Below are 26,518 nucleotides of genomic sequence, written 5' to 3' on the forward strand. Positions count from 1 at the left end.
CGCGGGCCGCGCCGCTTCTGGGCTGAGCCGGGCCGGGCCGGGCCGGGCCGGGCGTCTCCGCCTCCGCGCAGGGACTAGCGGCGAGCCGAGCCCCAGCTCCGCGGCGGCGCCCGCCCTTTCCCCGCGGCGGAGCAGGAGGATGCGGTCCGGAGCGGGGCTCTGAGCGATGGAGGGAGTCCTGTACAAGTGGACCAACTACCTGGCGGGTAGGCGGCGGGCCGGGCCTGCGGCGGCCTTTGGAACGGCCGGGCCTGCGGTGCGGGGCTCTGGGCCTCGGCCCGGGGGGGCTGCGTGTGGGCCCCGGCATCGCGCCCTGCCTCGTGCTGGGCGGCGGGCTCCCTGCGTTTCGCTGGGGTCTCTGGCAGCCGGGCGGGGGCCTCTTTGCCAGCGTCTCGTTCTGCCGGCTCGGATGTTGCTCTTTTCTTTCCGTCTTCGTGAGAAGTGGCTTTTATTTACCGGGTGTGGATCTGCTGGGTAGCGTTGCTTGCTGTTGAGGACTTGTCGAATGGTTTGGGTTGGAAAGGACCTTTAAGATCATATAGTTCCGACCCCCTGCTATAGGCTGCCATACCTCCCTCTAGCCCAGGTTGCTCAGAGCCTGTCCAGCCTGGCCTTCAATCCTTCCACAGAAGGGGGGGCGTTCACTGACCTACCAGGCAACCTGTTCATAATCAGGTTGGGTTACCCGAAATCTTCAGTGCTAAATGTTCCTGAAGTCTGAATTCTCCTAATTGGGTTTTGGATGTTGGTTTCTAAAGTCTCTGCTTCTCTGTCCTAACCTGTAAAACATATAAAAGCTGGAGTTCAGGGTAAAATACACAGGAATTGTATCTGTAGAGCTGCCGTGGAGAGAAACACACCACAGATCCGCATTATCTGCGTTTGCTGTCTGAAAGCGCAGCTTTGTTTGCTCCATCCTCCCATAACAGAGACGTCATCTCTGTCTGGAGATAGCAGTGGGTGGGCTGCACTTTCAAGGTGGAAAAAATTTCTTTTCCAGTGCTGTAATAGAACTGATTCTGCCTGTAGAGTATGTTGTGCTGGATCCCATGCTGTGCCTAATCAAGCCTCTTCTTGGCAACCGTGGACTTCATTGCACTCTCAGTCTCCTGCTCCTCATGTGTGCTGTTCTGCTTCAGAGAACTCAGGTTTTCAGTGCGGAGTGGTGCAAAGCTCTGAAGGTTTAGAAAACATGATACCTTGTGGTGTTTATTAGGAGCTTCTCGTTTGGAGCCTGTTACCTAATAGGTAAATACGTAATAGTAATAGCAAGCGCTGAACAATAGACAGTTACATGTATGTGCGCATGACTGCCTCTAATAGTCAGTCGCCCTATAAGCTACCAATCTGCAGGACCCTTCCTTCCACGTGTGTTGCCCAGCTTAGGGCATCTGCTGCTGTTGCACTTGAAAATTATGGTGTCAGAAATTCTCTAGAATTTCCTGAGTATAGCAGGTTAACAAGTTTCAGATAACTGAGCATATTACTGATTTTTTTTTTCAGTATTGTTACCAACCTTGTTGTTACTCTGCTCTATGTTTTTGTAGCCAAAAAGAGGCCATAGTATTTATTGTAGTTTTCACAGTAGTAGCCAAGAAGCTTGTTATCATTGCTTGAAGCGCTGTGGAAAATATTATTTAGTTTCCACCTTCTTTAACAGCAAAGGAGACTCCTTTCTAGTTTCAATAATATGTGTGCATCTAAGGACTTGTAAAATACAAATTTTGTTAAGTTTTTTTTGTCAAATATCAGATGTTACTCATCTAAACTCAAGTTAGAAGAAGTGGTTTTGTTCTTTTACTCACTTTTATGGGGCACCTTGCTTCTGTTTTTTTCCAATGCCAGTATAACATGAGGCAGAAGTAATCATCTGTATACGGTCACTTTTTATCAGAGTAAGACTGTTCAGAAGCTCGTTGACTTAATGCGTGTGCTAAGGAGATAAGGGCAGTTCAGAGTGCAACACCACACCGCTTGGGAAAAAAACAAAACAAAACTAGTGCATTTCAGAGCGGCATTGTATAGGACACGGTCTTCTGTGCAGTTGTTTCATTGCATGTTGTTTTAGTATAAGTGGTTTTGTACACATATAACTTGAATTTTTTTTCCTATGGGATCTAGGATCCCTTAGTGATTGTGGTTTTTTTGTTTGTTTGTTTTTAATATTCTGTTTTTATGAGAATGTGGGTCTGCCTATTGAGTACATGCCTGCGTTTTGAAAGATAAAGATGCATGCTGTTACAGCTAATATATAACTTAAAGAAATGTTGCACATCATTATTTTCTTATCTTGGAATTATGATATGGTAGTGGAACAGGCTGTGGAGGGAAGTGATAAAGTCACTGTCCATAGAGGTGTTCAAGTAATGTTTAGATGCAGTGCTGAAGGACATGTTTCCGTGTGCCTGGTGGTGATGGGTTTATTGCTAGATTTGATGGTTTTCTAACCTTGATGAGTCTGTGATGCTGTATTTCAAGTGATCTGGTCCTATGCTTCTTGAATTAGCATTAACACTAGTATTGACTAAATGTGAGCAGTTTGAAGCCTTTAGCAGATGTTCAAGAGTGATGGCCGTGTAAACTGCAGCGTTAAAGCGTGTGGGTGCTAGATGGCCGCAGCTTGGTTTGCTGGTTTGGTGGCATGGTGAGTCCCAGAGACCACATCATTGTGTCACCAAATACGTTGAGGCCTTGGCCATACGTTACTCCTGTCCCAACTCAACCAAACAGGAAATTAGGTCTCGGGTTGTAAAATAGAGGGATAATCTGTTCATATTGCCTAGCTGATACAGCCTATAAGAGGTCCGAGTTCTTGGTGTGCTCCCAAGGAATACTTAAGTTCTGTGTTGGTTTTAGAAAGAACGTAATTTTCTAGGCAAAAATATTTTTTTTAATAGTATTGAGAAATATGGTACCCTTTCTACTGAGCATTGAGTTTTATGAAACGGCACTCTAAGAGAAATAAATAGAAGAATTGTTGTCATGGGCCCTCATGGGTTAAAATATATCAGCATTTCTATTTGTTATAATGCTGTGTAGAGTTCTCAGAGATACCTGTATAAACTGCTCAGTTTTATAGCAGAATAAAGTCAGTGATCATGAAATAGGTTTGCTGATGCAAAGCTGGTAAAAATCTGAGTGGAGCTGGTGTAGTCTGTCCTTGCAGATGGACTCCACGTAATACAAGCTGCATCTCAGTTCCCAGTATAGTGTTTGACATTAAGTTGTTGAGCAGTGGAGCTGAGCTACTTTCAGAGGAAGTGGTGTGTCAGTGGTCAAGTGTGGCATGCAAATGTTTTCACTGAAATACAGTAGGTAGAGGAGACTGAACACGGCACTTGCTATGGCAGGTGTTTATTTCTACGACTATAATTTAAAGAAAGTCTACCTGAAAAATGTATTTGGACAAAGATGTTTCTTCAGAGGTATCCCTTCAAAATAGGATTAATCAGTGGCTAAATTAAAATTCCATTCTGCAGTAGAATGGAAAGTAGTGGAAACTGAAATACTGCCAATCTTTCATTCAAAAAGAATGGGAATGAATTAGCTGTGTAATACTGGTGTGATGATAGAGCAGCTCTTGTCTTCAGACCACAGACTCTTTATTTCCTGTTGTGTCATGGGATTGCTGTGATGTCTGCATCATTTATAAAAGCTTTAACAGCCAAAGAGATGCATTTGATTTGCAATTTAGTAATTAAACTAAACTTCCTTTTTCATTTTTTTGATCTTACCAGGTTGGCAGCCTCGGTGGTTTGTCTTAGACAATGGGATATTGTCATACTATGATTCACAGGATGATGTTTGCAAAGGCAGCAAAGGAAGTATAAAGATGGCCGTGTGTGAAATAAAAGGTAAGAGCTAGATTTCTGCTAGAAGAAATTTTAGGTGTTGGGGAGATGGAAGAGACCACCCAATGTACAGTTTACATCATAGATTTTTCTTTCCTCTTTTTATGTATTGATAGTCCAACATGATTGCTTTGTACTTTACAAATAATAGAAATGTTGAGTGTAGTTTACAAATAATTATGAATTGGTAACAAAAGAAAAGGTTTGGGGCATTTAGATTTTTTTTTTTTTAATGTAATTCGGAACCCACAACATATTCCTCTTTGTTCTGAATAGTTGTGTGCATGTGGCCTATGCTTGAAGTTGCCTAGGCTTAATGTTTCTTTATACCTCTTTTCAGTCATGTAAGGGACTGAAATGCTTATTTTTCAGAAGAGTGGCAGCAGTAACCTGAAAGGGGAGATGCTTAGAAAGCAGAGATGCTCAGTCTTCTGTTTTCTTGAGTCATTTTTTTTGTTCTGTTCTTATGGTGTATGAAGGATAATAGGTGAAGTCTAGATTTGATTATCTCCTACATCCATGGCTAGTGGGAAGTGGATCTGGGGAAACTGTGGTTGGTAATGTGAACTCAGCAAAGTGTTCTGTTGAAGACATAGTAATGGATATAATGGACTGTCAGTGGAGTCCACCTCGATTCTTGTTTGTAGGGCTGTGCGACCTGACAGCGGAGGAGATTAATTCACTTTTTAGTCCTCTGTAATACTTTGTAGTCCTCTATAAATACTTCTTGCAACAAAACTCTTAAGTTTGCCATCTTTAGATCAGAGTTAGAGTGCAGTTGTTACTGCAGGTTAATGTGCAGTGAATTGTTAATACAGTAAGGAAACGTCCTTTTACTTGCGTTGTTTGGCGTTTGATGTTCCTGCCTTTTCTCTTGAAGAAAATGCACTAGGGAGCTGTTCTGGGCTTTCTGTTGTTTGGCAGCAGTACAGTGATATTGCTTTGAGATTGTTTTATTTAATAAATAATTGTTACCAGGTTAGGGTGTGTGTGCTGTTGTTTTTGTGTTTTTGGTTTGGTTTGGTTTTTTTAAAACTTCTTTTTTTCTTTTATATCTTTAGTCCATGCAACAGACAACACCAGAATGGAGTTAATCATCCCAGGGGAACAGCATTTCTATATGAAAGCAGTTAATGCAGCTGAAAGGCAGAGGTGGCTGGTAGCACTGGGAAGTGCAAAGGCCTGTTTAGCAGATACTAGAACAAAAAAAGAAAAAGGTATGTGTGTTACCTAGAGCATGCACAAGCCAACCACTTTCGCACATTTTCAGATAATGATAGCAAAAATATTATGGTAGAAATTCAGCACTCTTGTCTTTAAAATAGAAGCTGTAATTATTTCTGTAGGGTATATTTCCCCATGGTATTTGAGTTGTGGTAGTGACTGATGCAAATAACTGTTACACAGCCTATTATTGACTTATTGACTTTATTTTGCTGCTCATAGGCTTTATCACTTCTCTGTTTTCTGTATTGCTTTTCAATCTGGTTTACTTTGCCTTCTTCAGATTTGTCCTGCACCATGTATCTATTTGGCATTCCAGGAATGTTGCTGTGACCATATGAAGCTGTATCCACAGCTGCTGTGAATATGAGTTCAGTTTACTTCAAAGAAACTTGTAGCATTTCTCCTTTAACAAATACTCCATGTTTTGTTAGGAGTCTGACTGTAGGCAGTTAGGAACAAGCAATTTAAACTCAAAGTCTATGGAGTTTGGGTATCTGATTCCCAGAGCTGTTTCTGAGATGGTATATATGTTTCTTAGTTTTTTGCCTAATGCATTTTTACAGACATTGCAGTGGTGATACTCTGTGTCTTTATTCTGTTGGTGATACTCTGTGTCTTTACTCTGAGATTACAAAGAAACTTCTATGTAAAATCAGTCACATGCTTTATTCTTAAAATTTCTAAACATGTTCTGCTCTGTCCTATTTGACAGTAAGGCATCCCGAATTTTAATATTTGAGCACTGTTTAAGTAAGTTTCCTTTTACAAAAGAGAATTCTTCCAAAAACCCACTGGATGAAATCACCTCCACTGCAGGAAAGCAACACACAAGTACTTTGCTGAATCAGACTAAAGTCCTCTTATGAAAACCAAAATCAAAATATTTAAAGGGAATAAATGTAAGAAAAAGAATGTAAATAAGGTGATCTCTCCTGGTTAACCTGAGGTGTGTACAAATGTGAGTATACTCTCATCTTTCCAAACCTTTTCACAGAATAGTTGAGTCTGGAGGAGACCTCTTGAGATAGTGTAGATCTATATACCTGCTCAAGCAGATTCAGTTACAGTAGGCTGCCCAGGATCACAGCCAGTTAAGCTTTAGTATCTCCAAGGATTGAGATACTACAGATTTCTGTTAAAACAGTCCACTGCAACAGTACAAAACTATTTTCTCAAGCTTGGATGAAATATCCTGTTTCAGTTTTTGCACATTGCCTTTTTTCCTGTCACTGAGAACAGTCTGGCTATGTCGTCTTTAAATCTTCCTGTCAAATGCTGAGTTATCTACAAACTGCTTCATATTTGCCCATGCCGTAATGCTCACAGCTGCATCACTTTCTCCTTGTATGTCAGAGACTCTAGTCCCCTAATCATTTTCACAATCCTTTGCCAGACATGGTCCAGTATGCTCATATCTTTCTTGCACTGAGGAGTCCAGATTGAACAGAGTACTCCAGGTGTGATTTCACAAGCCTTGACTAGAGGGAAAGGATTACCTTCTTGACCTCTTCTACTGTGAGAAACGTCAGCAACTTACTGTTATGACCATATTGTTTGTAGCGGTTACAAAGCCATTTAATTTCAGCTGCTGCCAGTCTGATTCTCTATAATTGCTTTTATTTTCTGCACAGTATTTTTGCTGTCTTGATGTAACCATTTCTGCAGTCCGCTAAATTTTCATTCAATGACTTTTTTTTTCTATATTGCACTGTAGTTAAGACAGATTTCAACTTCATTTTCTTGTTATACGCTTCTTTCTGACTATCCTTAAAGCAGGATCAGTTACCAAAAAGTACAAACTAATTGTCTAGTGGTGTTCCATGTTTGTTTACAACCTCTTGGCCCCACACAGCTAAATCATTTGTATGATTAGTATTTGTATTGTGCAGTTTATTAGCAGCAGATTACGGGTGCTTTTAGATTTCTGGAGATTAATTCTTTGTCTGCAAAGTGTGTGAGGCTAATCAGAAACAATGTCAAGCACATGAAATAACTAATAGTAATACAGCCTGGCCACAAGCACACTAAATTATAAAACAAAATCTATAGAGATTACAAAGTTTCCTGAGGAGGCGCTCAACATAGCTGACTGCATGAGCCTTATCCAGTAGGCAACCTTATGGTGTGGGGAAGAGAGTTTAAGGCCATTGACTGATTCCAGGAATCAGAGATGGTCTGTCTCTCACTTGTCTGCGAATGTATCTTCCTTATCTTCCCTCTTTCTTAAGCCAATTTTTTTTTTAGCATTTCTTACCCTGCAGATGGAGCTTGAGTGACTCTAGTCATTATATTTCTTTGTTCTGATTGGCATAAAATTCTCTTGCTTTACTTTTAGTTTGCACCTTGGAGGCAGTTAGCTTTTGGAATGGAGGTGTGTTTTGGTATTATAATGAGCAGAGTTCACTAAAGGGTGACATTTTGTAAAAAGAATGCCAGAGTTTTGGCCCGGGAGTAGCAGGTAGACAGTTTGATGCCACCAAGTCCCCATCCTGATATTGTTTTTCTTAGAGTCAGTCCATCAGGTTTTCTTGAAGTTGGTGATGCCTAAGACTACCTATGGAATTACTATGGATCAAAGAACTTGGTTGTAGTCTTTACTCCACTCTACCTTCCATACCATTTCAATTGAACACAGACTGCACTCTGCACTTGTACCACTGTGAAAGATTTGTACCTAAATTTCCAGTAAGTAATGATAGTTTAAGCAATTATTATGCTGTAAGTTGATATTTCCTTTATTTCTTACAGAAATAAGTGAGACCAATGAATCTCTTAAAACCAAAATGTCTGAACTTCGTCTCTACTGTGATCTTCTAATGCAGCAAGTTCATACAATACAAGAATTTGTTCACCACGATGAGACTTGCTCTCCTCCCAGCATTGAGGTATTGAATTTCTATAATGGCATTAGTTACCTTATTCAACTTAAGGTTCCACTGACAACTTACGTTCTTTTCCCTTCATAATTTTGGGAGATCTAACTTCAACTCAGTTTTTGAATGCCTGTGTCCACGTAATACTAATATTCGTTAAAAGGACAGAAGACCTGTTATATCTGCTTCTAGTAAAAATATAATAGCATTTGGAGGGGAAGTGCTAAGTCGTAGCCTGAACCAGTGATTGAGCACCTGATGGGAAGGCAGGGCCAACCTAGGGGAGCTCAGGTGAATGCAATGCACACTGAGTGACAGGAAGGGGTGGAGGCAGGATCTGCACTTTCCCAGACCTCATTTAAGGGTTGGCAGTAGAGGCAAGGGTATCTTGCTGGAGATCCCTGCCTTCCTGCCTGAGGCATTCCAAAGGTAAGCAGTGATTCTTTCCTTTGTTTCCGTGTCCACGGCTGCTGCGTTTGGACTTGTTTTCATTTGCTGTAGCCTAGGATTGTGCCACTCCACGATTATTGCTGTATTGCTGATTGGAGGAGTTTTAAAGGAGGATGGGGGACAGGGGAGGTGAGCCTTCCATTGATGAGGTGTGGAATGGCATAGCTATAGAGGGACGAGATGCTAGAAGGGGCATTGAAGGACCTGCTGCTTTGAGAGGTGCTGGCAAAACTGCAGTCTGGACAAATGCTATGATTATGTGGTAGTGACTGCTGGGGTGATAGAAGACAATGGAGAAAATCAAGGGAAATACTTAAAAGGAATTTAGGAGTTATTCTTTAAGGAGACGACAAGACCAGCTGTCCAGCTTGAAGTGTCTCTACACCAACGCACGTATCTTTGGAAACAAACAGGAGGATCTGGAAGATACTGTGCTACTGGAAAAACAGCAATATAGTTGCTGTCATCAAAACCTGGCAGGATGATTCCCATGATTGGAGTGTGGCTATCAATGGCTATGAGCTGTTTAGAAGGGACAGGCAACGAAGGAGGGGAAGGGGGTGTTGCTATCTGTGTCAGAAAAGGAATGGCATGTGAAAAGCTGTCCCTGAAGAATAGTCACAAGCCAGTCAAAAGCCTTCAGGTGACAGTTAGAGACCGAGGCAGCAAAGGGATCCTTGTGATTGTTGTCTACTACAGGCCACCTGATCATGAGGTTTGGCAAGTCCAAATGCAAGATCTTGCACCTGAGTTGGGGCAACCTCTCTATCAATACAAGCTGGGGGGGGGGGGTGAAAAGATTTTGTGCAGCCCTGCTGAAAAAGACCTGAGGATACTGGTGGATGGGAAGCTGGACATGAACCAGCAATGCACCCTTGTAGCCCAGAGAGCCAACTGTATCCTAGGCTGCATCAAAAGAAGCATGGCCAGCTGGTCAAAAGGGGTGATCCTGCCCTTCTACTCTGTGTTGGTGAGGCCTCACCTGGAATACTGTGTCCAGATGTGGAATCCACAGTACTAGAAAGGCATGACATGTTAGGGCATATCCAGAGCAGGGCCGGAAAAGTGATCCAAGGGATGGAACACCTCTCCTATGAGGATAGGCTGAGAGAGCTGGGGCTGTTCAGCCTGGAGTAGAGAAGGCTCTGTAGTGGCCTTTCAATATCCAAAGAGGAGCTACAGGAAAGAAGGGGACAGATTCTTTAGCAGGTCTGCAGCAATATAGCAAGGGGGAATGAGTTGCAAGCTCACAGAGGTTACATTTAGGTTGCCTGTAAGGAAATAATCTTTGATAACTCAGGTGGTGAGGCACTGGAACAAGTTGTTTGGAGATGTGGTGGATGCCCCGTCCTTGGAGACTTTCAAGGTGAGGCTGGATCACACCCCTGGCAATCTGATCTAGCTGTGGATGTCCCTGTTCATTGCAGGGGAGTTGGACTAGATGACCTTTAAAGGTCCCTTACGACTCTAAGGATTCTATGATTTTAAATTACTGTTAGGTCTTAATAGTAAGGATGGAATTTAGTGGATGTAGGGGAAAATTATATTTGTCTTCTTTCTTTCTTATACTTCTGCTTTCATTTGCTTTCAGAACATGAATGAAGCCTCATCCTTGCTTAGTGCCACATGTAATACGTTTATCACAACACTTGAAGAATGTGTGAAGATTGCTAATGCCAAGTTTAAGCCAGAAATGTTCCAGCTGCCTCATCCCGATCCCTTAGTTTCTCCTGTGTCACCATCACCGGTCCAAATGGTTAGACAGTTTTAAAATACTTTTTTTTTCAACGGGTTATGTTGTTGTTTATGGGAGGAAGAATGGCAGAAAACTATTGCTTTGTGTTTTGATGTCAGCAGATGAAATCTTAACTCCGCTATGTTCAGTACTAGTTTGAAATATTTCGTAAATCAATACTTCTCTGTTTCCAGTCTTTGTTTTCTAGCCTTTATGTAATTGGAGTAATTTGTCATACCTATCAAGACCCTGTACTGAGATATCTATGAAATCAGTGAGATTTGAATACTTGAAGCACTTCAGCAGTATAATGTATCTTTCAATGTATATAATTCAAAAATGTTTATATATTAGTGTGGTATAATCGTATTTATCAAAAAGGTAAATAATAGTAAAGATACTGCTTGCATAACTCTTCGTTACTAATCATTTTTTTAGGAGGACAGTATATGCAGAATTGTCTTAAATATCTCACTAATTGCATATGTAGATTCTAAGATGGGCTGTATTGTGGCTTACTGTTGTGGGAATCCCTTTATTTGCGCTTTGATCTTGTCTCCTTATCTTCTTTCAATCTTTTTGTCTTCCAATTTATTTATTTAATGTAATACCTTTCATATGTAAAAGTTTGGCAGTGGTGTCAGAAGAACCACAAAGAATCAAAGGACAGAATTTTGGCTTTATTGTGTGTGCAGAATTTAAATGGTCTTTTGGTAGGGGGGAAGAGTACCTCACTATTCCTGTTTATCACATATTTTGGTTAAATTGCATTTCCTGTGTGAACGCTTTAGCATTGGTGGCAATCCACTTTTTTTTTTTTTTTAAAGAGTTAAAACAGGTTGTGTTTTGTTTTGTTTTAACAAAAGTTGTTTTTAATTAAAAGACCCTCTTTTAATTAAAAGACCCTCTTTGTGAGGCCGTAAATAAAGTATAAATTAATGTTGGTGTGAGTCATTCCTGTAAATAACTTGTGACTTTTTTTGTCTTCCTAGATGAAGCGTTCCATTAGCCATCCTGGTCCTTATTATTCAGAAAGGTACTTTTCTATTTCATTAGATTTTTTTCTCAAAACACCTCCCTGAACCTGCCAGCACTAAAATTGAAGTGTGAGATAAAGTTCACTTTGAGGGAGGAAATTAAAAGGCGTAAGTTGATCTGCTTTTGAAAATTAAGGTGCAGATTCACAGTGTCTTTGGCAAATAATGGAGCTGTTTTGTCTGTTACTTGCTCTATAAATATTTATTCATGTTAGAAGCTTCATGTAAATGACTTCTGCTAACTTCATAAAATTAGACATGTAGCCTGAAGTGCTACCATTGTATTTTGGGCTAGTCTTTCAGATATTTGAACTATTTTCTTCTGTATGTAAACAACAGACTGCATTTTTTTAATTTCAATTTTCAGGCTTTAAAATTATGAAAATCAAGGATGTTCTGTTGACCGGGTCATTTCTGTGTTAGTATAGTGAAAAACATAATTGATGGAACAACAAATCTATAGTCAAAGTTGTTTTAAAATTTGGGTTCTTACAGATTTTTCATACTAATGTGACTCATTTTGTTTATAGGGATAATCACTCTGTGAAAGAACCAATTTCATCCCTCCATCGGTTATCACAGCATCGCAGAAGAACATACTCAGATACAGAATCTTACAGTGACACTCCCCTGGAAGATTCTCAGAGTAAGTTTGGAAGAGGGGTGGTTTTCTTTTGTATCTTTCTGTAGAATTTATTACCCTGTTTGTGTCAAGTGTTATAGTGCTAATGTCAGTATGAAGGAAAAGATTTGGTTATACATTTGCTACGCTACAGATTGAAGCACCTGTATTATGTTGCTGACTTCTCTGGTTTTCATTCATACTGATAAGAATTTTACAGCTGAAGTATTGAAATGAGTAGGACTGCTTGTAATCTAAAATGGAGATCTAACCAAAACAGGAGTGTTTGTACTAAATAGTAGTCTCTCCTTGTTAAATGGGTCCTACTGAGTTAGTATTCGGTTCTGTGGTTTTTCAGTCTTGATTCTTGCTGTCCTTTGGGCTCTGTCCTAACTCCTCTCAGGAAGACTTTTAACTTGACTAGTTCTTCTTGGCTAGTTCTGGTTTAGTCTTGCTTTCTTCTGGAATGCCTGGTGCGTCATCTGGATTGAAAAAACCTGTGTGGTGCTGAAAGCATGTGTGAGCCCAGAGAGGTACTAATGCTCTTACACTATCATAGCACAAATATTTGCACGTCCACACCGTTTCCTTGGTTCTCTGATGCTCACATATTGTGAAATGACAACCACTTTTGCCTCAGTCACCTGCCTCCAATTTAGGATCTGCCACCATAAATCCCAAGCTAATAAACTTGGTTTAAACTCTATTCTGTGTTTCATTGTTAATGTAGCTGCACATCAGTCTTGATTTGGTTGTTAACATCTGGACCTTCTTCACCAAGCCTAACTCTTTCCAGAACTGCTGAAAAGTTTTGTTCTTGCTAATACCAGACTTTTCTAATTTTTTTCTCTTTCCTGACAGGCAGTCTAACAGGCAGAAGTCATCAATTTCATTTTAATAATAGAAATTGTTTTAATTAAATGCGTATCAGTGCATCAGTGTTTTTCTTTCTATAATCAATCTTTGTCATACAGCATTTGTATGCAAGATAGCTGTCCTTCAAATTCAATACTAACTGTTTAAAAAAGGTACCAGATGTATACTAGGTGAACATTCATTATATCCATCATCCTTGTGCGTGATACTGATGGAAATCTTTTAGAAGTGCAGAGTAATTATGCATCTTATCCCTTATGAAGAGCAAAGACTTAACAAGTAGAATAACTGATAGATTGGGTGAGGGTTTTTTTTTTATTTGAAATTTAAATACTTCTTGATATCTTCATAGGATCTGCTCACTGTCCTGGAAATGCTGTAAATGGAGATCTGGTGTCATCAACCATTCCGGAAGAAAATAGATCGATATCAAATGAAAGATCTAACCTGGAAGGGAGTCTCTCATCCTTTTCTTCCTGAAGAAGCTGAAAGTGTTTAAATTTTCTATTAAAAATGCTATGCAAAGGCTGCTGTAATTATATTGTTATTATAGGAAGTAGTAATTTCCCTTTTTAGAAGGATTTCTCTGCACTTTATAGAATAATCTGAAAAATATCTTTGAAGTGTATTTTATCTTTATATAGTTTATTTGCAAGAGTATTTTCCTAATATTTCACAGTTTGAATGTGCATTTTTTGGGAACAAATGATGGTTTAAAAGATAAACATCTACATTTGTAAATGTTGCTCTTTATAAAAAGTTTGAAGGTCTGACTGATACAGTAGTAAACCTGCAGATTATAAACTTTAGCAAAGAGGTTTTGTTTTGTGTGTGTTTTTTTTTCCTTTTTGGAGAAAGTGCAGCTTGTGCCTGCTGATCATTTGTATAAGCAGTCTGCCTGGAGCTTTGATGGCCCTGCAGGGGCTTTTTTTTTTTTGCCTGAGTAAGGACTGTGGGACTGGGCATTAATGGATCTACTCTAGCAGCATGTTGGTAATTGACATTGCCTTCTTTAAAAACACAAGGGTATACATAATCTGGTCCTTGTTTTTAGCCAATGAGAGTAGAAATATTTTGTGTATTTTTCTATTAAAAAAAAATGTATACAGATAACTTAATATGAAGCATTTGTATCAAGCATTGGATATTTAATAATTGTATTTATTTATTCTTCTTTTGCATCAAAATTTTTTTACCTACTTTCACTACTAAAGATACAAAAATCTACTAAAGGTTTCAAAATGGGCATAAATTGTTTCTGGTGTGTGTAGCATCACAAGTAGCTAATGCAGCATCTCTAATATGTACTCATGTAATGCTTTGCTGAAGACACGTCTTTATAGAAGTAAGAGCTAAACTATTAGACCACGAAGCTGCTGTTGATATGGATAGGTGTATCTGTATCTGGACATATTTTATTTATGACATATTTATACAAAGGGAGCTTCTGTTTTGGTGATTCCTTTATATCGTTTCAGGATGGTATGCACCAGGAGGTGCGTTCTGCTCTCATTTACGTCAGTGTAAATCTGCATTAACTGTAAGTGAGATCAGATTCTGATACTCAGTAATTCATGAGTAATATAGTGTAGTATAACAGTGCCTACTACCACCTTGATCCATAAGGTTGCGAGCGTTAGCATTGTAAGCTTTTGGCGTGGGGGGGAGGGTTGGTGTTCATTTAAAGATAAGCTTGGTTTATGAAGTCTTAGCTGTAGAGCACTTTAAGCAAGCCATTTACTGTTTTTTGTTTATACAATTCCTAAATAAATGCACGGAGTTTTTTGTACTTGAGCACATACCAAAATCTGTCTTTTATAATCTAATCTTCTTTAATTTGGTCTAAGTTGTCTTCTTTTGGTGTTTATGAATAATTTGGTGGTATTGAAGCAGTTTGGAAAAGACAGATGGGGTTGGATTTGAAGGTTTCAGTATAAACTTCTGGAATATTGATTCATCTAAATCAAAATAGATCCAAACGTTGAGAGAAAACATAAGCTGTTGCTTGTGTAGGCTACCAGTCTTAAAAACATTCTGTTGGTTGTCAAAGGGAATGGAAAGGCTCATTTGATTAAAGTTGTTAATGGCTTCCAGCTCTCAGTGCTGTCATTTGTGCTCAGTTTTCATGCACCTGTCATTTGGGTATCAGCCACACATGCTTGTATTTTTTTTTTTTCCCCTAAATGTTTGCTTTTATGTATTCTGTATGACATCTAAGGCAATTGTAAAAACAAGTATTAAAAAAAAATGTTCAGAGAAGTAAATGACGTATTTGAGTGTTATGTTGAATCATATATACTGGTTTAGAGATAGCTACTGAAATTTCACTCACATTTTTTCCAGCGTGTACTATGGCAAGTACATGTCATTTTAATGGGAGTCTGTTTCTGACTTTCAGCTACTTCAGAGAAAATAAATAGTCTGGACTCTGTGCAAAAATTTCCCTGAGACTGATCAGTGTGTGTAGTTGTAAATCAGCGTTTAAAATACTGCTGATAAATATTTTAGGTATGACTGGTTAGATAAAAGTTGTAATGCTTAGATTCAAGTATAGCGGCTCCCTGTAATTAATTACTTCAGGACTGTGTGGGTTTTTTTCCATGTGACTAAAGCTGGAATGATATCTTTTAGTATATGTGCAACATGTTCTTGCTAAAGGTAGATCAGCTTTTTTTTTTTTTTTTGTACCACTGTTTTATGGCTGAAATCCTAAAATGAGTGAAGATGATATACCATTGTACTTTTGGCATTAGGAGCTAAGAAGTCATTCTGAAAAATGGTACTAAGCTGGAACCAGAGTGGTCCATGTGTAGTAAGATTTAAAAAAAAAAAAACAAAAAAACAAAAAAAAAAACAAAAAAAAAAAACCCTGGATGCTCTTATATTTTTGCTTCCAGGTCCAGGGGAAAGCGAACTAGAAATGCGTAATTGTATTACTGCTCTTTATTGTGGGGAATGGGAGCTGACTTTCATAACAAAAGTTATGTCATTAGCACGTCTAGTTTTGATCTCGCATCTGAAGAGCTCAGTCTGAAACCAGATTGAAATTTGTGAAGTACTTCTCACGGAAAGGGCATGATTGCATCCTGTCTGCATGGACAAAGAGGAGTGTTTTCTGGTTGTTGACTTTTATCTTTGAAGTTTCTAGCATCAGATGATAATAAGATGAAAATAAAGAGTACGGGCCTGCAGTTTAAAACATGCTCACTAATCTTTGCTAGGATTTTTTCCTCGTGCATCAGGATCCAGAAGCATGAAATCTAACTGCTCTGACGTGTTGGTAGTAGGATCTTTTTGTGAACGTGGCGCTGTGGTGTAATAGGTCTTACCTTTAAAGAGAGCTAATGTTGGCTTGCACAGTTAAAAATCCCAGTATTCTACCTGAACGGAGGAAGTAAATAATTTTGGACATTCATTCTTCATTTTCTTATTTTTATTCGGAGAATGCTTAGTCATGAAAATTGCTGTTGTTTTGGGCTGTGTTTTATGAGAGTGAAGGAGACTGGAGCTCTATGTTGTGACTTTATCAGTGACACTCAATTTTAGTGTTAACTTTGCTGTCTTGTGAACACAGGCTCAGCAGTGTGTCAAGTTATCTATTAAAACTGTGCTCCAGCAAATCCTGTAAGTACATTACTTGAAATCCTATTTGAGGCATGAGTTAGTCATCTGCTTAAAGTTAGATGTGCTTGCAGACAGAACTAACTTGCTTACACTACCACATGAGCTGCTTGCAGCTTGATCAAGTAAAAACATCTAGATTTAGTAGAGGCAATTGAAAACTGAGTTTCCAGTAGCGAACTGTATTTTTATTGGTCTCTTTTACTACTGTCTCTAGGGGAAAGGAAAGTACTGTACATTCGGATTCTTTTGCATTGTTTCCAAATGTGCCTATTTTCATCACTCCCAACTGTCTCGATCTTGTCATGATCCAAAACGTAGCTCTCTTTTGAATTTTAGCTCTGTTTATTAGCTAACATTCAGGTCATTTTGTCTCTGAGTACGTGTCTCCCTTGCAATGCTGAGCTTGCTCTGTGGGTGATTACAGGCGGGAGTCTAGCAACAGTGTAGTCCTCTTAGTGCTGTACATTTGTGTTGCCAGTTGGTGAATGGTGCTATGTATTGTGCTTCTGGTAACCCACGCAGGCTGGCCTAGCGTGGATCTTGAAGGTGTTTAGCACCTCACTGTGCACTGCACAAGCAAGGCTCTAGCTTTGAAGGCACATCTAGGCATGTTTTTTCCTTCAGGTGAGATTTCTTGTTCTTTTCTTGCTCTTGCAGCTCGGAAAGCTGTATCCTGGGCTCCATCAGAAGAAGGCTGGCCAGCAGGGAGGTGATTGTCCCTCTCTACTCTGCTCTTGTGAGGCCCCCACCTGGAGTACTGTGTCCAGGTCTGGAGCTCCCAGTCCAAGAAAGACAGGGAGCTGTTGGAGAGGGTCCAGAGGAGGGCCACAAAGATGATCAGGGGACTGGAGCACCTCCCCTGTGAGGACAGGCTGAAAGAGCTGGGCTTGTTCAGCCTGGAGAAAAGAAGGCTGCGGGGTGACCTCATTGCAGCCTTTCAGTACCTAAAGGGAGCCTACAAAGAGGAGGGGAATCAACTCTTTGAAAGGGTGAGTGACAGCAGGACGAGGGGAAATGGTTTTAAGCTGAGGGAAGGGAGATTTAGGTTGGACGTCAGGGGGGAATTCTTTACGGAGAGAGTGGTGAGGTGCTGGCACAGGCTGCCCAGGGAGGTTGTGCATGCCCTGGTCTAGTACTGAATGTGGAGGTTGGTGGCCCTGCCTGTGGTGGGGGGGGGGTTGGAGATTCATGATCCCCGGCCATTCTGTGACTAACTTTACTGGGGTATCACTGTTCATTGTTCTATGAGTAGTGCCCAGCTAGTTTATAATAGTTTCTTTTTCCCCCTATGGAAAAAAGTGAAGTCCTGAAGGGGTTTAAATGCTCAAAACAAACCGAAACACCAAACAAACACAGACTTTAAGGTGCAGAAAGCATGCTTTATTTGAAATGAACAATTCTATCTCAAGGAGGTTCAACATCTAACAATTAGATTAACTACTACATTAGAAGAACTACAGCAAATAGAAGTGCAGGGCAGTATCTGATGTAACAACAGCTTGTTCTCAAACTGTGGTTCGCTGCTTAGTTGCCTGTAAGTTACTACTAAGTGTCTAAAACTACTACACAAACTCAATCACTGCACCCTACAAACCTCCAAGAGTTGGTACTGCTGCTGCACTTGAGTACCTAAATGGCTTTGTTGATTATGGGGATGGCCAGGTGATGTTACTTTTTTAAAGCCGTTCAGGCAGTCAGTGTGTCAGAAGCAGCACCCAAACAGTGGGCGAACAAAGTGCTGGCCGCTTGCACTTTGTTCAAAAATTGTCAGTCAGGTATGGAAATTAGGACATAATCAGATCCAATGTAAAACATTAAAGTAATACTTACAGGAGGGTAATTGTAAATATCACCAGTGCCTTACATTTCTGATTCAGCATAAGTATTTGTGCATGTATGAAATACTATGCACAGTATCCTCTTTTGGTGGTAGGTAATCTTCAACAGGGAGCTTCTCTACCTGTTGAGGCATTCTTAAACATCAACAATGAGTTGAGGCACAAAAATTAGTTAAATGTTGAGCAGGATAGTCATTTGCCAGGAAACTTTCTCCTACCAACTGTTAATTCCAAAAGTTACATTTCAAAATGTCATAAAACAAATGGTACAAAACTTCATAACCGTTAACTTCGGCTATATACAGTATGTACATGTCAGTGAAAAAAGTGTTTAAAATTCTTAGGTCAATAATGACTATAAGTCATAATGTATATCTCTAGACTTTGTCTCATTCAGGTAGGTACAAAAATATTTTTTTTTTTAATATTTACAGATCAGTCCATATATTAACCACTTGTAAAAAGACAAGTGTAAATAATACAGATCAAGCTTTCTAAATTGATCGAATATTAATATTCACAGTGGCAGAATCGGTACCAAATTCATTTCCTAAATTCAGAGTGTAAATTCCACCGTCATTCTTCTGGACATCCATGATGATGAGGGTGGTTAGATCTTCGCTGGTTTCAATGTGGAATCTGCCTTGCTGGTCCTGGCTGGTAATTCTTCTTCCTCTGCAGTACCATGTTATTTCAGGAGCAGGTTCACCCGAAAAAGCACATGATAACGTGAGAACTTTTCCTTCATCAATACTGATGTCAGATGGCAGAGCTTCAATTTTTGGTGGTACTCCTTTACAGAACAGGAGAAGAAATACCAAGTTAGTTTGTTTCCCCAAAGCCCCTTTAAGGTGTAGCAGGTTTACTTCAAGGACTATTTCAAGATATTCAAAGCACTAACTCTACCAGTAATTCGTTGCTCACCTCTCACACCTGATTTAAGCATCTTACTAGTTGAACTTTCCAGTTGAGCCATACTAGATTTCCCCATAATACTGCTGGAGCTCATCTCTACAAAGGATTCTTTCATGGAGGACATGCTTTTGGCAGACATGCTTGCAAATTTCGTTTCAGTCATGCTGCTACTGCTGAAACTGCTGAATGAAGCCTCTTGTTTAGAAGCAGCCATTTGAAAGGATTGAGAAGAAAAACTTTCGTGCATGCTTGCGTCGCCACTTGTCTTCAATACTACCTCCTTTGGAGGTTCTTCAATTAGAGCTGAGGAGCATCGCAAACATAGAAGGAAAAACCAATAACATCACATTAACTAAGGAAGTCATGCAGTCTACATGGTTAATGTCACAGAAATGAACAGACAGCTTAGCTTAGCTTTCACTGGAAAACTGCAATGGAGAATATAATTGTGTAAAATTTGTTTCAAGATGCCCAAGTTACAAATGCTAATTTGGAAATGAAACAAGTAGGAAACAGAACGGTTGCTAGGCTGTAGCCGGTGGAAGGGAAAGACATGCTTAAGAAGAAAAAGATTGTCAACACACTATTTTCTACTAAAGCCGTTATTGGAATGAGAAACTGTGTGTTCAGTTCATAATTGTAGAATTTGTGGAACATTTCCGAGTTCTTAACAAGCATCATACTAGAAGTTCTAGATGTTGCTGCACTCTTCTGTAGTTACCAAAGAGAGCAGAATCTATCAGCTACTGCAGCTTTCCTTTAAGCCCAAGCGCAGTCATCCAAGCAAATCATAGTAACCCCGTGGTGCTAGGAACAGAGGTGTCCTTGTACAGCCAATAAGATCTTAAATCTGGTTCGTAAGGTACCGTAACGGTTTTCAACTGCAGAATAATTTTGTTTCATTGGATGAGGTTCCGTTAGTAATTCAGGAAAAAGTGCTTGCTAGCACCAAGGTCTTAGCCTAGAAGAAATGTTCACAGCTTTCTGTTAACACTCATCTAGGGATATAAAAGAACATCTGCATGCTTCTCTGTGGGCACTATGAAGATTTTTCATTTCCAAAGACCATTTGTAATGGTCTTTAGTTTTGTGCATATATCAACATACATAATAAATAGAAACTTGTTAAAATACCTGTATCAACCTTGCCGGTGGCTTTTATCAAAAATCCTTCTAGTAGACATACCACAGCAAAAAGACCCGATTAACGTCAGCACAAGATGCAGAAAATGAACTTACGGAATACAGTCAAAGACGCTGTAGCAGAGCATTGCCCGTGGTAATTTTTAGCCTTAACTGTGTACTTTCCAGTGTCACTCACTGCAGCATTTCGAATCTCAAGAGAATAAGTGTTTTTAGAGCGAGTCGCTCTCATATGTGATGAAACAGCAATCTGTGGAAGATAAAATTGTTTCGTTAAGCTCGATTCAGTGACGAATTCTAAGTTTTCAAGTGAACATAAAAAACTAATACTTACGGGTTGATTATTCCTAAGCCATTCAATTTCGGGAGAAGGATCTCCAGAAACTTCACAGGTGAACAACACGTCTTGTCCTTCATTGACATTTTGAGACTTTGGCTGCATGATAAATGCTGGTTCCTTTGAGCGCTCTTTAGAGAAGGTAAGAACGTACTGGCATTTAATAACGCCTTCATCAGTTTTACCTTCGCAGGTAAGTATACCTTCATCTTTATTACTAGCCTTCTTGATAGTTAGTGTGTGATCGCTTCCAGAAATGCCATATCTGTAATCATCTGAATTTCTTAGCTCCATTCCATTTAGCACCCATTTTACTTCAGAGGCACCGGGAATGTTGGCTTTCAAAGTCACTTTCTGCCCTTCCGACACGGTCATTTGAGTCGAAGAAGCTTTAATTTCTGCTTTCAATTGTTTGACATCTTCTGTAACAACTGACTTTTTAACGACTTCTTCAATTGCTGCTTTTTCTTCAGCTGCCACTGATGATTTCTTCTGGGTAGAAACGGTAAGTACTTCCTCTCCTTTCTCAACTGATTTATGAGTTTCAGAGACACTTCGTACCTGGGAATGGATATTTTTAAACACTTGGCCGGTAAGCTGGAAGTTAGTTTTTGAAGTACCTCCTTCTCCCATAATTTCACAAGTGTATTCTCCTTTGTCAGATTCTGTGAGGTCATGGATTTTGAGCTCGTATGTGCCATCTGCCGCATAATGAAACTTGAAATGATGGTCTTCTTTCAGTTTTTTGCCGTCCTTATACCAAGCCACTTCCCTGACGCTTAAAGCACTACTTTCAACTGCGCAGGATAACTTCACCTTATCTCCAAGGGTTTCCGCTTTCAGTTGCTCTTTTATCTTTGGAGGAGAAGCAGTTGGTAATTGCACTTTCTCTACCGGCGCTGTCTTGTCTCCAGGTGGTGACTTGGCTTTTGGGTGGGTACCGATGGGTTCGGGAGATTTCACTCGTTTAGGAGACTTAACTGGCTCTGGAGACTTTACACGAGGTTCCGGAGATTTGATTCTCGGAGGTGACGTAATTGCTTTTTCAGGGATTCTTTTTCTTTGAACGGTCAAAGTGAAGTGCGCTTCCTGTCTTCCTTCAGAGTTTTCCACCACAACAGTGTAACTTCCTTCATCTGAAATCTGGACCAAAGAAATTTCAAAAGTAGATTTGTACTGTGTCCGTGTTATTTGGAAGCGCCTGGAAGAAACAATAGGTTGACCCGCACGGACCCATGTTATTGTTGGTGCTGGTTCACCATCAACGTCGCATGAAAATCTTGCAGTCTCGCCTTCAGAAACCGCGATTGACCGCGGTTTTGTAAGGATCGTAGCTGGCAGAGTGCTCTTAAATGCCTTATGTACAGTCCTCTCTTCCAGAGATTTCTCTTCAGAGGCAGTGATTTTTTCTTCGGAAGAAGCATGGTGTTCGTACGACAAAAGTGACTCTCTCGTTGCTGACACTTCTGATTTGACCTCTCTCACTGAGGAACTCGCTTCTGTAGCAGATGCTTTTTTAAATGACGAGACTGCATATGCCTCTGTTCTTGTCAGGTCAGGTAAAATTGACCGTGGTACTTCTTCATCTCTCCGCTGGGAAGAGTATGTAGTGTAATCTCCTCCAGTAACATCTAACGTTGCATAATCAGAACATTCTCCTTTGTAGTTTGTGCATACAGCCCTGTATGTTCCACTGTCATCAATATGACAGTCGAGAATTTCCAGTGTTAACACCCCGCTGGTATTCGAGAAATGTATCTTACTGCTCTCCTGGAGCTCAATACCATTGTGGTACCACTTCACATCAGCCGTCGGCTTTGACTGGACGTTCAGAATGAACCTGGTGTTATGGCCACACGGCACACGGTGCGAGCGCATTCTCAGGGTGATGCGAGGAGCGTGGTCAAGGGTGAAAGGCTGTTGAGTTAGGACTTCGTATTTCCTTTCCATAGTTTTCTGTGTTTTCAAAGCAGATTTCATGGACTCATACCGAGAAAAAATGTCAAATCTCGCCATCCTTTCAAACCGAGAGAGTGATCTTTCGGTAGAAACTGGGCTAGGTGAACGTGGTCGAGTTCTCTCTGGTGTCGGGGATCTTCTTTCACTTTCCTCGGGTGGTCGTGAACGGGGTCTAATTAATTCAGATACAGGGCGCATCAACTCAATGTAAGTTGGAGAAAGGGATCTTCTTCTCCTTAGTAATCTGGAAGGAGGTGAAAATTCCCTGTGTACATGTTGCACCATTTCTATTTCTTCTTCTTCTTCTGATGTGATCTCAGTTATTTCTCTTTCCCTCCTTCTCCTAAGTCTACTCTTTTCCTCTTCTGCCATATATTCCAGCTCACTCTTGTACTCAGAGAGTCTTTGAGTAGCGCCAACAGGACGGAGCAATTCTTCATCCTCTCTTTCAGCCATTATTCTTTGCTTTTGTTTGGGGGGTCTGTAGGCAGCTCGGTCATAGCGCTGACGTAGCTCTGCATAGCTTGCGCTCGTGTCAGCTTTAGTTGGGATATGGTAGCTGGAATACCTCAGCTCTCTCTTTCTTTCTTCCTCTGACTGGACCTGTGCTCCTGCAGTCGAGTACCGAAGTGCAGACAGCTCAAAGCGTGGGGGACTTCTACTTGGTGGGGAAGCAGAAAAGCCTAGCTCAAGCTCTTCTTCGAGGCGCAGTCTTTCCTCTTCAGTTCTCTTCATGGCTAAATAGTCCTCAATAGGCAGGAGTAATTCCTCATCAGATAAATCACCAAGCGACCTCCTCCTCGGTCTGTAGTAAAATTCGTAATCCGGAGATGGTGCACGCCGACGTGCTGGTCTGACAGTTTCAAGATCATCTTGTGTTAGCTTCGGTATGCGCCATTTAGGCTTATACTGATCAGAAATGCGTGGCAGGGGCATCACGTAGAACTGCTCCCACCTGGAAAGACGTATGCGTTTCTGGCGTTTCTGAACAGTTCTCTCAAGTTTTCCTGGCATTTCGTACTGGTCTCGCAGCCTCTTGTACCATTTCATATCTGACAGAGGCACAAAGTGTTTAATGGTCTGATCTTCCTCAAGAGTAGTGCGCACGTGTTTGCGAGGCTCTGGAACCTCATACGGCATACGAAGTTTTCTTTCTTCCTTCTTTTCTTCTTTCTTAATTTCATATTCACCTTTGACAGTCTTAGTGCTGACAGCTGGTTTGTATAAGATAGCAGCTTCTCTGAGAGCCTCCTGTGCAGTTTGTGTCAATGGAACAGCTTCAACCCCAGAAAGGATCTCTGCCATTCTTAAGGTCTTGTCAATTTGCCTTTGTACGTGCTTCTCCCGCTCTTCTTCAGTCTTGTACTCACGCTTGACATATTTCAAGCGTTCGACTTTTAGATAAGCCTGGCAGCTTGTAGATCCAGCGCTGTTCGTAGCAGTAACTCTGTAATAACCGCTGTCTTCTGGTAAAGTATCTCGGATATGCAAGGCATAGTAATCTAAACCTTCATGAATTATATCAAAGTTAGGACCAAAGGATAGAGGTTGACCATCTTTCTCCCACGTCAGTGTCGGTTTTGGTATACCAGATACCCTGATTTCAAAACTGACATTTTGGCCTTCTTGGCATTCGGCATTGGCCAGCAGCCTTTTAAACATTGGCCTCAGTGTAGTATCTGCTGGAGGTGGATGCGGAATCACAGTCAGCTTAGCTTTGCAGCTGTCTTCCCCATATTTATTGCGTGCTACAATACTGTATTCAGCATCGTCTTCCTCAGTGACTTTATTGATGATGAGTTGGTAAAGACCTTTGTCTGATTCAAAGGTATACTTATCGTCATCACCGGGTTTGATTCTCTGGCCTGATTTGAACCATGTTAATCGAGGTTCTGGGTGGACTGTTATGGTTACACCAAACCTGACATTTTCTCCAACATATGCGGTGCGATTATACAAAGGCAAAGTAAATTCTGGTGGACGCTCTAAGAGTCTCATTGCATCAACGCGGCGTTTCACTTTCCTAACAGCTCTACATCTGTAGTGCTCAGACATTTCTCTCACACCTTTAACAAAAAGTTCTGCGTAAGAGCTGTCTTCACCGTAGTCATTTATAACCTTGCATCTGTAGGTTCCATCATCTGATTTAGAAACATCTTTGACGTACATTGTCGCCACGCCTTCTTCATAATTGATTTCGTATTTCTCATTGTTTTCTAGTTGCCTCATACCAAAGTACCAGGTGACCTGTGTGGACTGGTCATAGTTTTCAATCTTACACACGTATTTGGCATGCCCTCCTTCTTCTGAAGCAGCATGGTTTATCTGCCCAGCAATGGGACCGATGTCTATTGGAGCAACTTTAACTTTAGCCACTGTTACACCCTTCTGAGATCTAATTGCACCTCCACAGGAAATACGGGCTACCGACACAACTGTGTTCCACTCCTTCTTTACTAGAGTGTGGTAGTAACGCCTGTGTCTTAAGGTCTTGATGGTTTTAGTGCTGGTCTTCTCTGTTTTCTGTTTAAGCCACGTGTGATTAAGTGCTTCGGCAGCTGTCATTCGGGCTTTTCTTTCCTTTACTAAGAGGCGATCGATGAAGTCCATAGCCTCAATGCTTATGTCTTTGAATGCTTCATCATCAAAATTGTATTCAGCATTTAGAATATTTTCAATAACTTGTTGATTTGTTTCAGCGATGAAAGGATTAATGCCGCTGAGAAGTATGTACGTTAGAGCGCCAACTGACCACATGTCAGTTGCTGTGCTGACTAGATCATGGTGATGTACTTCAGGCGCATAGTATTCAGGTGAAGTGAACTGGAGTCTAAAGCTGTCTCCAGGCTTCAGTTGTCTGGCTTGCCCAAATTCGACAATTTTAACTACAGAGCTCCTTCTCGTGAAATAGATAATATTGTCTGGTTTGATATCAAAATGTCCAATGCTGTGGCGATGTAAAAATTCTAGTGCGTCACAGACCTGGCGTACGTAACTTACTATTTCTCTTTCATTCAGTTCAAATGAAGCTGTGCCGATTCTTTCAAAGATATCGACTCCCGAAATGAATTCAAAGATCATGACCAATTCTTCTAGGCTCTCAAACGATTCGTGAAGATACAGGATATTTCGGTGCCTAGCAATGTTTAGAATAGAAATTTCTTTCTTTACCAAAACTTGGTCAGCGCCTTTTACTTTGACAAACTTAGCCAGGTAAGTCTTCTTTGAAACTGCCTCAACACAGCGGTGTGCAATGCCAAACTGCCCACGTCCAAGCTCTTCTGCAATCATGTATTTGTCGTAGAGTTCCTTCGTAGAATAGTGAGCAGCTTTAGCTGTGGTGACTTCTCTGGTCTCATCAACCTCTTCATCGTAGTTCATTACTCTAGTCTTATCCTCCTTTGTTATAATCGGATCGGTAGGCTCAGAAGGCTGACTTTGGCCAAACTTGTTTTCTGCAATTACACGGAACTGATAGGTGGTCTTGCCAAATAGGTTCACTACTGTATATCGTGTATCACGAGCTTGTGCAACACGAATCCATCGTTCTGCTGTTGTAGCACGTTTCTCAATAATGTAGTTTATGATCCTGCTCCCACCGTCAGTGGCTGGTTCAATCCAGGTTAAGTTGACAGAATCCCTTGAAATGTCTGTTACTTTCAAACCTCTTGGTGGATCTGGCACATCAGCCACATCTAATTCAACTGTTTTTTGATCAATTCCAAATCTGTTTTTGGCACAAACAATGTAAAAACCCGCATCTTTTCTGTCAACGCCATTTGGGAAAACAAGAGATGTGAATGATCTTGTAACAATGACTTGGTAATGTCCATTAGTATCAATGAGATCCTGTCCCTTCTGCCATGTGATCACGGGGGGAGGCTTGCCACTGAATGGGATCTTGATGCTCACTACTTCCCCTCGGAGGGCATGAACGGCTCCCATACCTTCCAGGTTTTTGGGCAAGTGAATCTTTGCAGGAACTGGAACAAAAAGAGGAAGAAAAAAACAACACATGAGCAAAAACACCT

General features: G+C 40.6%; 2 protein-coding genes across 3 annotated transcripts in view; one reads left to right on the forward strand and one right to left on the reverse strand.

Annotated features, from left to right (window-relative positions):
• Positions 1–21: 21 nt before the first annotated feature.
• PLEKHA3 (pleckstrin homology domain containing A3) lies at positions 22–13,198 on the forward strand. Of its 2 annotated transcripts, none has more exons than XM_031601364.2 (8): positions 22–206; positions 3,738–3,854; positions 4,913–5,068; positions 7,827–7,963; positions 9,993–10,157; positions 11,129–11,172; positions 11,704–11,819; positions 13,024–13,198. In XM_031601364.2, the coding sequence occupies exons 1-8, from the start codon at positions 167–169 to the stop codon at positions 13,149–13,151; spliced, it is 903 nt and encodes a 300-aa protein (XP_031457224.1). In that variant the 5' UTR covers positions 22–166; the 3' UTR covers positions 13,152–13,198. The 2 variants fall into 2 exon arrangements, with proteins under 2 accessions (XP_031457224.1, XP_031457223.2); XM_031601363.2 differs by lacking the exon at positions 22–206 and adding an exon at positions 1,018–1,248.
• Positions 13,199–17,653: 4,455 nt separating this feature from the next.
• The window catches only part of LOC116234048 (titin), a 240,281-nt gene continuing 231,416 nt past the window's right edge, over positions 17,654–26,518 (reverse strand). The window contains exons 254-257 of the mRNA XM_090144101.1: positions 20,526–26,470; positions 20,288–20,441; positions 19,058–19,351; positions 17,654–18,926 (exon numbers count right to left, since the gene is read on the reverse strand). Of these exons, the coding sequence (XP_090000227.1) occupies positions 18,628–18,926; positions 19,058–19,351; positions 20,288–20,441; positions 20,526–26,470 (6,692 nt within the window). The 3' untranslated portion in view covers positions 17,654–18,627. The remainder of the gene's footprint in view (positions 18,927–19,057; positions 19,352–20,287; positions 20,442–20,525; positions 26,471–26,518) is intronic.

This window comes from Phasianus colchicus, chromosome 7, assembly GCF_987193195.1.
Source record: "Phasianus colchicus chromosome 7, bPhaCol1.hap1.1, whole genome shotgun sequence".
Taxonomy (NCBI): Eukaryota; Metazoa; Chordata; class Aves; order Galliformes; family Phasianidae; genus Phasianus; species Phasianus colchicus.